This window comes from Microchirus variegatus, assembly GCF_963457635.1.
Source record: "Microchirus variegatus genome assembly, chromosome: 2".
NCBI classification, from domain to species: domain Eukaryota; kingdom Metazoa; phylum Chordata; class Actinopteri; order Pleuronectiformes; family Soleidae; genus Microchirus; species Microchirus variegatus.
This window is the reverse complement of record NC_139803.1, coordinates 13,354,395-13,366,501: the sequence shown is the minus strand read 5'-3', so window position 1 is coordinate 13,366,501 and position 12,107 is coordinate 13,354,395. Positions and strand designations below refer to the sequence as shown.

The following is a 12,107-nucleotide window of genomic DNA, read 5'->3' as shown; positions in this document are numbered from 1 at the left end:
GATACCAAGTGGAAACGGATATGTGGCACAAACTGTAACTCCCAGAATGCACCGCGAACAAAATGCGAGCGTTTGTTGTTGTCGGATAGTCCCAAAAACCTCGACGGTTTTACCCACTGAGATCGACATATTAGTTTCCTAACAATATTTTTTTTAAATTCACGAATGATGTTTTCATATTATTTGTCTCACTAATTGGTGCTTCTGGTGCAAAGTGTCCAGAACGAATGCTTTTTTGCCTACGCGACTTTCCGTAGACTTGTCGTCATCGACATCAGCAACTCGTCCTGCTGTCTTGTTTGTAGCAAACAGTAAGCTAGCTGGGTATTGTTGCCATGTCACGGCGGGCAGCGCTCACAAATTACATCTAGAGTCAGGGTTCCTTCTATGACAGCATATTTTGTACTTTAATGTTGGATAATACGACGCGTAGAATAGGCTCCGCCTACACCCAGAAGTAAACAAATAACATCTAAGCTGCATTTACGGTAGCCATCATCACCGTACCCGTGTCGTCGCAAGTAAATGGAAATAATATCGCAATGAATTGTCGCTCGGTGGTTCTTGAGATAACAGTGGAGGCGAGGCAGGTAGAGGAAGCCATGCTGTCTCTGTTGCACACCATCTTACTGCACCGCAGCTCTGGGAAGTTTCACTACAAAAAGGAAGGCACCTACTCCATCGGTACAGTGGGGACAGTGGATATCGACTGCGACTTCATCGATTTCACCTTTGTCAGGATTTCGTCAGAAGAGCTGGACAGAGTGATCAGGAAGGCTGTGTCTGAATTCAAGGTAAACAGTCAGTTGTGACATGCTGTTGTTAGCTGTACTGCATGGGTAGGCCTGACAATGGAGTCGTTTATTTTTTTCTTAATAGCAGCAGGTGTGATTGGACTCCAAGCCTCGTCCTTTTATAGCATACTGTCCTTTGCCCTTTATGTTATGTCATCAAAATGGGTGCGATGACCAGAGTTAACATCGTTATTCTGAACAAAAACAATACGACTTCCTGCTCCAATGGTTACGACGAGTGATAACAATATTAATATCTAGAGATGCACATATTATCATTCTTATTATTATATTATCACAATAAGGTAACTTAAGGCATATATGATGACCCACACTAAGCAGAATTTGTTTTGTTACATGTATTAAACTCAAATGACTTGGATATTGAAAATAACAATATTTTTGATAATATTTCAAAATAAAAGTATGTGTTTCGATATAGAATGATAAATAGTTCAAAATAAACGGCATTATACAGATAAAATGTGTCTTTTAAGATGGATTTCATAAGATTATGTGCCCACCGAATGGATCTCCTTTCACTTTAAAGCCTCAGGTTATGACCAGGCACATGTGGTGTGAGAATATCTTTAACGGGAAGTGGGTTCTAAAAAAAAAAGTCTTACTGTTTATTATATGCTGTGGTTACAGGATGCCCTGAGCAACTCTGGCAGCGATGGCGTGGGGCAAATCTCCCTGGAGTTCTATCAGAAGAAGAAGTCTCGCTGGCCCTTTTCTGACGAGTGTATTCCCTGGGAGGTGTGGAGCATCAAGGTCAATGTTGTCAACCTGGCCAATGAGCAGGAGAGACAGATTTGTCGGGAGAAAGTGGGGGAAAAGCTTGGCGATAAGGTGATCAACATTGTTGAGGTCATAAATCGCCATGAATACTTGCCAAAGATGCCCACCCAGTCTGAAGTGGACAATGTTTTTGACACCAGTCTTAAAGATGTCCAGCCATACCTTCACAAAATCACATACCAGATCACTGACTCTCTGGGCACCTCTGTAAGCACCACCATGAGGAGGCTGCTGAAAGACACCCTGGCTCTGTGAGGACACTGCAACACAGAGAAGCAAACATAGATAATTCTATCCTGAGATATATCTAAAGTCACACCTTTTTTCCCCCCTTGAAAGTATGGTTTATCATCAGTGTAATCACTGTAATAACATCTCTATCCTAACTATCGAACATTTCAAAATATACTTTTTTTTTTACCTCCCTTATTTACCTTAAGAAATGCAACTTAAACACAGTAGTGAATCAACACCAGATGTCAGTTAACTTTATGTTGTTAATGTTAGATCTGTAAATTATTGTAAATCTTTGACAATAAATGTTTATTGTAACTGATGATTAATTTGTTCACAGCAGTCATTGATCATTCAGTCTAGACATTGCCTTTTGTAAACGGTGTATCTTAATGATTGAGATGAGAACAATTGCTGGTAATGATTAACTCACAAGATCAGTCACAGGAAAGATGAAATCTGTCTTTTTTTGTGGATTTGGAAACGGGTTTCCTCGTCCATGTGTAAACTTCCTCTCTGCACACATTAACACAGAGAGTGTGACCTGACACATGGGGAGGACAGGATTTCCATTTTTTTTTCCAAATTAAAGCAAGCACTTCCTAAGTTCACTCCCAGGTTTTCCAGCAAGTAATTGTCACCGTGGCCCTGAGTGTGAAAAACATCCCTGTGGCTCAGGTTCATCTGCTCACAGGATGATTATGTGTATTTTCACATCATTAGCTCCACAATTGGATAAATACACAAAGTTTGATTGACAAGTCACATTGAGGAAGCTCACTATCGGGGTGTTATTTATTTATCTTTGCTTTGCTAGTTTGTAAATGTACTGATAGACCGATACTGCTATGATGTTTTTATGTGCAACACAAACTAATGAATAGTTCAGGGATACGGTTTGGAGATTTGAGAAGATAATGTATGTAATTTTTATCCTTAATGGAGTATATGGAGGCATGAATAAATAAATTGCTCTTTACTTTTTACTTATACTTACTTCGAAGAGTATATGGCAACAGTTTTGATGTTTTTTCAGATATGGTTTTACATACATTACTTGGTTCTAAACATTAGATTTTCTTTGCCTTTTTAATACATCACATCAACCAGTGTCTTAGGGTTTATGGGCAGAACATATAGGTGTGAAGAATTCTCACTATTTTCTACTAAAAGTCTAATGGAGAAGCCCTAGACCAGGGGCCTCAAACTCAAATGACCTGGGGGCCAATGCGCATCTATCGTGGTCAAGAGGGGGTTTGCCTAGAGAACAAAAAGTGGGGGGAAAAAAACAACTGTTCACAATATTGCATCATGATATCACACGTATACTTAATAATACTATTTATGATGCAAAATGAATGTATTAATATCAAAAACAGTCTTTTATTTTAAATTACATAAATAATAGTGTGGACAACTGTAATTAAAATTCGTACCAGGAGGTGTTTCGGCCACTGCCATTCGTGACTCGGGCCCTAACAAGTGTATTTATATATGTAATTGAATGTTGTATATGAAACATTTAATAATGGGATAATTATGACCAAGTCTTACTATTACTGTGATAAAAAAAACATTGCTGTGATATTCTATCACCTCGCTGGAAGCTGTGCCTCAGCTACACACTGTGTTTAAAAGGACAGTGAGGTCATGGGCCATGTTTTCATCTTAACATGATATTAAGTGTGGGGCCGCATGTAATCGATTGGGGGGCTGCCAGTTTGAGACCCTTGCCCTTGACTGATATGTGACAAAGTTTATACCTGACGACTGAGTTATTTAACAGCTCACAGACATGTTTACATGTTGTTCAGAGGTATGAAGTGTGTGAAGCTGCATATTGCAGAGGAATATCCCTCACCTCACTCTTCCAAGTTTCTTTGAGAACCCCTGTAGGCTTCACTTAGTCCATAGTGGGGCTATTGCAAAAACGTGGTGGTCCAAAACGGCGTAGAGATGACCTGGTTCCTGAAATATAAAAGGCTTGGAAAAACAGTCAGGTGATTGTACACTTCTAAAAATAAAGAATAATTCCTTTAGCATCAATGCCTGCCCAAAATAGGAATCCTTTTACCACAATTTACACACTGGACCTTTAAACCAAACATAATCAGTATATACCACAGATGATGTATTCTCCATTGTTACTGTTTATTACAGAAATGAAGCACAAGAACTGTAGAAAAACCTAAACACAAAAACAGCGGCATGTCTCCAAAAGCAACAATAATACAACCAATGTCGATACAAATAGTACAGTATTTGTTATTGCAGTGAGAGCACAGGAATACTAAAAAGATAAAACTTTTTTTTATATATATATATATATACTAACAAAATTGGTACAAAATCGAAAGATACAAACACTTCCATATACACAATTCTAGTCATTTCTGTGAAACCTTGAAAAGGAGTTTCTCACAAGAAATTAAGAGCACTATTTATCGATACGGGATTTCTCCAATGAATTTTACACCACTATGCAGCTTGTGTTGCTAATTTAGAGGAAAACAAATCCCTCACAATTTTTCTTTTTTTTTTTCAACTTCTCCCACGTAGTAGCAATCATCATAATTTATGACACATCTTCTAATCAGTCAAGCCAAAGCAGAAATATATATATATATATATACTTGTATACGAGAATACAACTGTGGAACAACTGGAATACAATCAAAACACAATCTTCAGATATAAACCTTTAGGAAGCAAGAACATTCTCTCATCATTCAAAGAATAAACGAAAAAAAGCTTCTCTCGCGCCTCCGTCTTCTTCACTGTACCACCCGAAATCTAAATGCCTGAGTCATAAGTCGTCTGAAACTCTTTTGTGCTTTTTTAAAAAATGTAAAATAATAAGTATTTTTAACATTTGCATAAGGCCACCAAAAGCACTGTAAAGCTGGGTTATCACCACCTGTTTGATTGCACAAATCCGTCAGTGTATGAGGATCTACATAACACTGCTGCTGCTGGGGCGGCGGAGGATCTTTATGAATCAGTATTTATGTCCAATGTACACAAATTAATATTATAAGTTCCATAATGGAGTTGAAAACTGCATGACCATAGTGCAGCATGCTTTTTATAAAAGCCTTCAGAAATGATCTCTAGAAGCTGACACCAGCTTAATACTAGAATGTTATGTCGCATTTATCAAACTAACCATGTCCAATTTTTACAAGTCAGCTGGTTTGACTCGATTATCTAATCTTTACAAACACAATTTCCATTTACCTGTGGAGCAAATACACAATGTTCTCAAATCTTATGATGTATAATTGCACGTTTGTCTCATTTACCTCTAAAAAAAAATGACTCACCAGACTAGCAACAAAGAAGATGCAGTAAACTGTTAAGTGCTAGATGAAGAGTGTAAGCGATCAATGGAGGCTGCACACTGAGATGCAGTGCATGAGGCGTTTGAGGTGAGTCTGACATACAGCGTGCGCTAGATTACACTAAAGGTCAATCAGTCTGCGGCTCCAATAAAAGAGGCCGCATTTCAAAGGAATGCTGTGTGAAGAAAAAGGAAAACATAAACTGCTGGGGCCTCGCTTTTGTTGTTACGTCTGCCGCCCAAAAAAACCTCAGTTATGAAAACCCAAGCAAACATTTTGGACTGAGTCACCCCCATATAACAGAGTCAAACTCTTAAAACAAAGTGCATATTCAATACATTGTTGAGGCCACTAATATCATCTTAAGGGATTTGTCACTCACATCAAAAGATAGATTTGACAGGAAAGCAATAAAGCACTAATATTTAATTCAACAGCAACCTCCAAAATGTTTAAACAACTTTTTCCACGCTGGGGGAAAAAAAGTGTATACAGTTGTACCATCTTTCGTCGAGGGGTGCAACTATGTACCCTGATTTCCCAAAACACCACGATAGATTAGCACAAGTAAACAACCAAAAGAGGATTAAAATAGCTAAATGTTCAGAAAATCATTTTTGCAAGTAAAATAAACCATTTATGATCATTTCAGCTCACAAGGATCTAGCAATTGATTGCACATTCACGTTTACACCTCTATTGAACATGGCTACTTTAATATATGACACTGGAGGCAAGCGGATATCAACTATACATTCAAAGTCTTCCTTTTGTAGGCTGAGGTGTGTTTATTCTATCAGGTAATGTCTCTCGTGTACAGAAGCATGTTGCGTTTACCTGAAAAAATATAAAAAAGGTATTTTTTTCTGAATTATTAAGATAATTTTTCCTTAAAAACAAAACATTTTCTGAAATAACAACATACATGCTTTCATGAAGAGGTTGTTCTAATGGAAGCAAACGTGTTGTTTGTTTAGTTTAATCCAGTTTCACGTTGTTTTGGATTTGAGAGACTGAAAATCACTCACTTAAGTATATCATAGGAAATATTCTCACAGATTTGTCCTCCTACAATCAATAACTCAGGCCTTACTCATCCCTTAATAATGCAGACTGTCTGTGAATGTCTTAAATACCTAACCTCCACTGTCTCAAACAAAAGAGAGTAAAACTTGATTAAACCACACAAGCAGGACACATTGCTTCCATTAAACCGTCTTTCCTGTGGCTTCCATCCTGTTCTCGCTAGAGATCTCCTTCAATTGCGGCGTACTGTTCAGTTTGTCCTTAATAAAAACTATTTACGTCATGCAGAAACCTTGCCATACTTAATTTATAGGAAAAAACATCCTCGTAATTCAGAAAAAGAGCTTCTTTTTTTCCAGGTGAATGCACTTCGCTTCCGTTCTGGGGAGAAACAAACTGCTAAAAACCTGTCTGATGCTTACATGTGGCTGTGACTCTGCTCGTGGCTCCACAGACTAAAGGCCGTCTTGAAGGTCCTGTGACAGAGTTTACACATGTACTGCCTCTTAAATGTCAGTGCAGACAGTGATGGAGCGTGGTAAAAGAGTGTGTCTGATTCCTGAGGGCCACCTGGATTCTCCATACTGTCCGACCTTGACAGAGGGCTGTGGCTGCTGGGTTGCTGTTCTGGTTCGAGCCTCTTCGTTTTGCCTGTTGACGAGCTGCAGGGCTCGGGGCTACTGGACTCCTCGGCCATCACTGCGGCGACTGGCCCCGCCTGGGTGGACTGGAGCACGGTGGCCTGTGGCGAGCGGTGCTCAGGGTTGTGAGGAGTCGTGGGAGGGGAGGGCGTCAGGGGCGAAGGTTGTCTTTCGATCTCTTTGGCTCCAGGCTCGTGAACGTGGGACTGGAAGTGGCTCCAAAGGCGGAAGTTGGTCCTGAAGGCTTTGTTGCAGATGTGACAGATGAATGGTTTGATGTGGCATAGCAGCTCCTGGTGTCGTTCCAGGTCTTTACGTGAGCTGAAAAGATTCCCACATTTCTCGCATGGCCACACACCAGGTTCCTCACACCCAGTTTTGGCAGACTCTGCGTTTTCCATCTCACACACAGCCTCCTCTAAAGGCTCTTCCTTGACTACAAGCTTGCCATATTGACCCATGCTCAGGTCCTCAGGCACATAGGACGAGGAGTCTTCTGAATCATACATGTGTGGACCTGAGGAGTCACTGTAACTGATGTTCTCTCTTGAGATCCCAGGCTCGTCGCTGTAATGCTCCTCTTGGAGAATGTCAGACACCTCTTCGTTGTTCTCTTGTTGCCTTAGTTGAATCTGCTCCTTAACAGTCATCATGTTGTGGTTATGGACCTCCACCTGGTGACGCCATATGCTGAAGGAGGATTTGAAGGTCCGCATACACTCCAGGCATGTCAGTTTCTTATACTTACAATGTGCCTCATGGTCCCTCTTGACAGACGGACTAGAGAATCTGAGGCCACAGTAAGGACACACAGTCGCGTGACGACAGCCCCTCTCATGATCACCCTGCTCAAAGAGAGATGACAGCTTCATATTACAGAGTCTACAGGAGTAAACACCAGTATCTGCGTTCTTCTGTGGAATGATGTCATTCTGCTCCTGGTAGAGGATGCCTTCACTTGATGTGTCCTGATCAGCTTTTTCTGCAGGATGTGTCCTTAAATGCTGCCTGTACTGAGACTGGAACACAAATACTTTCCCACAGTAAGGACATATATAGCTGGGCCTTAATCTCTTCTTGGTGAGTACAGGAGATTGCAAGCTCTGCTTATTCCTCTTCAGCTTCCAAAGCAAAGCTTTCTTTATTTCTCTCTCTCGCACAATATCTATTAACTTCTTTTGAAATTTCTCATCGAGCACGGAGGAGCTGGAGGACGAGGCAGGGTTTTGTACAACACCATGCTGAGTTTGGCAGTGTGTCCACACTTTGAAGTTGGTATGGAAGCGCTTGTGGCAGATGTCGCAGGCATACGGCTTTTCAGGATTGTGATACATATTTACATGACGATGGAGTCCAGCGCTGGACCTGAAAACTTTCAAACAGTTCCAGCATTTGAAAATCTTGTTCTTGGGCGGCTCCCCACTGTTCTCATTTGACTCGCTGCTCGCACTCTGATCTACCGTTTCTGTCATGTTCTCATCAAATGAGAAGGTACGTTCTTTATATAATTTGTTTTTCTTGAACGGGTACCTTCTGTTGTCTGGCCTGTCCTTTCTTTTGACCGAAGCACTGAAGTCTACCTTGGAAACTTGGTCATAATTTGTTTGCAAGTCTTTAAGATTGACAGGCAAAGAATCTCCCACTGTGATTCGGACAATGTCCATTGGGTCGGGGAGAGGACTGCTTGGCTCAGCTTTCACGCTGACCACTCTTTCTACCTGAGTTTCTTCATCATACCTGCTGGGGTACGGTGGCCTGAGAACCAGAGATGTGTTTTTTGAATTGCCATTTTGAGCCGAAGGTTCTGGCCCAGAAGCTTTTGATGCCATTTTAACCACCGACTGTTCTCGATTTTGCAGGTCCTTGAGCTCCAGTGTTGGAGAGAAGACTGGAACGGGGCTGTCCATAGACAACGATCTGCGGAGTAGGCTTTTTATGAGCGGGCCGCTCCTGTCAATGGTCTGGCTTGGCTCACGGGCCTGACCCTCAAAGGGCACTTTGGTGTGATAGCGCTGCTCCTGCTCCTCTTCATCTTTAGTAACGCGGTCGTTGCCGGATTGCGTCCTTATTTGCTGCGTTTCAGCGTCACTGAACGACACCGAGGATGTCAGCTGAGGCCGAAGAGATGTGATGTGTGATGATTTCCCTTTTAGTATAGAGGTGTAGGGATAGGTGAACTTCCTGTCGGCAGCTTCACTTTGCTCAGATGATTTCCTGCTAATGGATTCAGAGTTTTTTACAGATTCCTGCGATTTGTGATCTGCTGGTGGGTGAGCCGTCACGGGGGTCGAGCGAGGAGATAACGATCTCTCTGGTGTTTTCCTCTGATAATTTGGGCGAGAGGGATGTGTCGCGTCATTCCGGACCCGGCAAACAATGACACTCCTTGTCTGGACATCATTCTCGTCCCCTTCTGAGAACGAAAGCCTTTTTCTGGACACGCAGTATGATGCATGTGGCCTTGCAGACACGATGTTGGTAAGGAAAGGGATTCCAAGGCTGTAGCCCAGTTCTTGAATGGCTGCCAGACTGCCTTTGTCCACAAAGAGCGAGGAGGAGTAAATGTAATTCAGAACTATTTCAAAGGCGTCGGGTTCACAGAAGTCCAGGTTGACCACTTTCAGTGATTCTGCATCCGTCCGTGTGAACAGGGTCTGGAAATACTCACTGCTGCCAGCCAGAACACTCTTATGGGCCTGGTACCTCTGGTCCGCCACAACCAGGACAACATCACACATCTGACCCCGCAGCCGCTGCTCATTGAGAAGCCCTAACACTGACAGGGCATGGGAGGGGTTACTGTAATGTACCAGGCTCTCCATTGCTGAAAGACAAGGGGAAATGTATTACTCTTTTAATACAGGAACGTAAACACAAAGATCATTATTAAATGTGCACAAATTTGATTTGTTATGTTTTAATACTCATTAACAGGCAAATTATCTCTCACACACAAATGTTTGATTTCTCATGCCTCAACAATGACCATTAAATCATTCCAGTGAGAGACCATTTATTCAGACTTCTGTCAATTAGGAGGAATCGATAATTTGTCAAAATAATATAATATATATATATAATAACACATACCATCATCTACAACAAAAGTCGTTATACAGTAAAAAAAACCAAGTTGGTTAGTTTATTTTCAAGTGTTTCTCACACAGTGAATCTACTAAAGTCTTGCATGCTTTAATGATTGTGGCTCAAGGCTTGGGAGACACTAATCAAGATTTATCTTTCTTTTTTTTTTTTACAGGACTATAAGCACAACCTACAGCGATGTAAGCTGACAACTATTTTATGGTTGCTAATGTCATCATGACATCACTATGAAGTCAGCAAATGACATCATGGTGCAGACACATGGGATTAGATACCTGAGCAAAAGCGTATTTATTTGAACTACAATTATTTTCTTTATATATTACACAGAAATAACCTCACGATGAGTCATTATGAAATTATGAAATTTATTACAACATATATATAAACTGGGGTATAAACAGTGTGCGTGTTTCTTTAGGTGACGATGAAAACAATAGTACACCAACACCTATAATAATAATTTATCATCAAGCAATACATTATATACTGCATCATAAGATTTATAGTATGTATCAATATTACCCTATTAGGGCAAGGACAGTCTATACACACTATTAAACAATATACTATACTTTTGATGGTATCAGGTGCTAACTATCCATCAGTATCAACACAGTGAGTACTGAAATGTACCTTGAACCTTCAATCAGAAAAATCACAATAACATATTTTCCCCAAATCTTTCTTTCCCATTTATGAATTTAAAATAATGTGTTGTTTACTCTCTAAACAAGCAGCTATCATCAAATTATTCCAAGTGAAATACATGAGGGGGATTAATCTTGTTAGACGTCCTGGACCTAAGGTTTAAAAACAAAAAGGAGAACCTCTGCACTCGAGGCATGTTGGTGCAATCGATGCACCAACTTAAAAATGAAAAACAGACAATGTATTTATTTTGAAAACTATGACAGGAAGCGTGTCTACGGTGTCACTTGTTATTAGACGTTCATTCATTCAGTAATTCAGTAACTACCAGCACGAACTTGCAGTTAACACTGACAGCAGACAGACAGACAGACAGCAGCAGCAGCAGCAGCATCGTCACTTCTCTATGAGGAAGTCTAGAGAGACTGTTTCAGCATTAGATCACCAGACTTGGCTCCATCTCCTACGACAGATAACTTCTCTATCTGAAAATGTCGCTGTCACTTCAGAGAAACAGAAACAGTTCCCCCCTCTCTCCCTCAGTGTGTGTGTGTGTGTGTGAGAATCAACAGCGAAACCATTTACCGTCAATACTCAAATGGAAAAAAAAAAAAGTTAAGCGCGTTTCATTGGTCTCCAGAACGGCGGTATTAATCCCGGACTGAAAAGACAGAGACGCTGTTTCAGAGCAGAGGGGGGGAGTGGATTAGCTGTTACCCCCCCCGTGTGTAATTAATAATTTTCATGACGGTCTTGTTTTGTTTTTTTAATGTGCTCTGCTAAAGGTTAGCCTGTCGCTGACGGTAAACGAGGTTGTCGCTGCTTAGGTTTACCAGCAACACAATCCCCCTTTCGAGTTACGTCAGGGAGGAAAAGGGGAGAAAAAAAAAAATAACGCTTCTTCGTCTAACTGTATTTCCCGCCGCGTGCTGCCTCCGTGTACCGCTAACTCACACGAACACGTCCGCACTTACCGTGGCCGTCGTCGCTGCGCTCTTTCCCCCGCACAGCCGCCACTTTATTCACTGTTGTGTGGATTTCTGCGCACTGGTCGTGATTCCATCCATCTTGAATTTGACGTCATCCCACACTAGGGATGAGGTCATCGCAAAGAACGCTCGTCACGTGCGCCGCGTTGTGATAGGCTGTTCGAGGAGCAAGGGGGCGGGGCAAACGGAAGAGTCGACACTGAGGCTCATTTAAAGGGACAGGTCATATTTTTTTAGGTGGTATTCTGTTTTTTTGACTGTAAAATAAACTACACAAAAATGTAAATGACCTGACTTCTTGAGCATGATTCTGTAATTATTTGATATTATCACCTATTATAGTCTGATTGTTTGTAACTGTTGTTCTTGATATTAAGGAACATTACAGTCAATTCAAGTTGACAATAAATAGAGGAATGGAGTGTTTTCTTTAACTATTTTAGTCCTGTGTTTAAAAACAAAGAAATGGTCTTTGGTAGGTATAAACTGCCAGGTGCAGATATAATAAGCATGTAACTACACGCC

General features: G+C 41.0%; 2 protein-coding genes across 2 annotated transcripts; one reads left to right on the top strand and one right to left on the bottom strand.

The window, feature by feature from the left end:
* Window positions 1–295: 295 nt before the first annotated feature.
* atg101 (autophagy related 101) lies at window positions 296–2,159 on the top strand. The gene is made up of 2 exons (XM_083910134.1): window positions 296–794; window positions 1,446–2,159. The coding sequence occupies exons 1-2, from the start codon at window positions 543–545 to the stop codon at window positions 1,848–1,850; spliced, it is 657 nt and encodes a 218-aa protein (XP_083766260.1). The 5' UTR covers window positions 296–542; the 3' UTR covers window positions 1,851–2,159.
* A 3,366-nt stretch (window positions 2,160–5,525) lies between these two features.
* On the bottom strand, window positions 5,526–11,630 carry zbtb21 (zinc finger and BTB domain containing 21). Its single transcript, XM_083902360.1, has 2 exons — window positions 11,568–11,630; window positions 5,526–9,661 (listed from the first exon to the last, which is right to left on the bottom strand). Exon 2 carries the CDS (start codon window positions 9,657–9,659, stop codon window positions 6,615–6,617), a length of 3,045 nt encoding a protein of 1,014 aa, XP_083758486.1. The 5' UTR covers window positions 9,660–9,661; window positions 11,568–11,630; the 3' UTR covers window positions 5,526–6,614.
* Window positions 11,631–12,107: the final 477 nt, after the last annotated feature.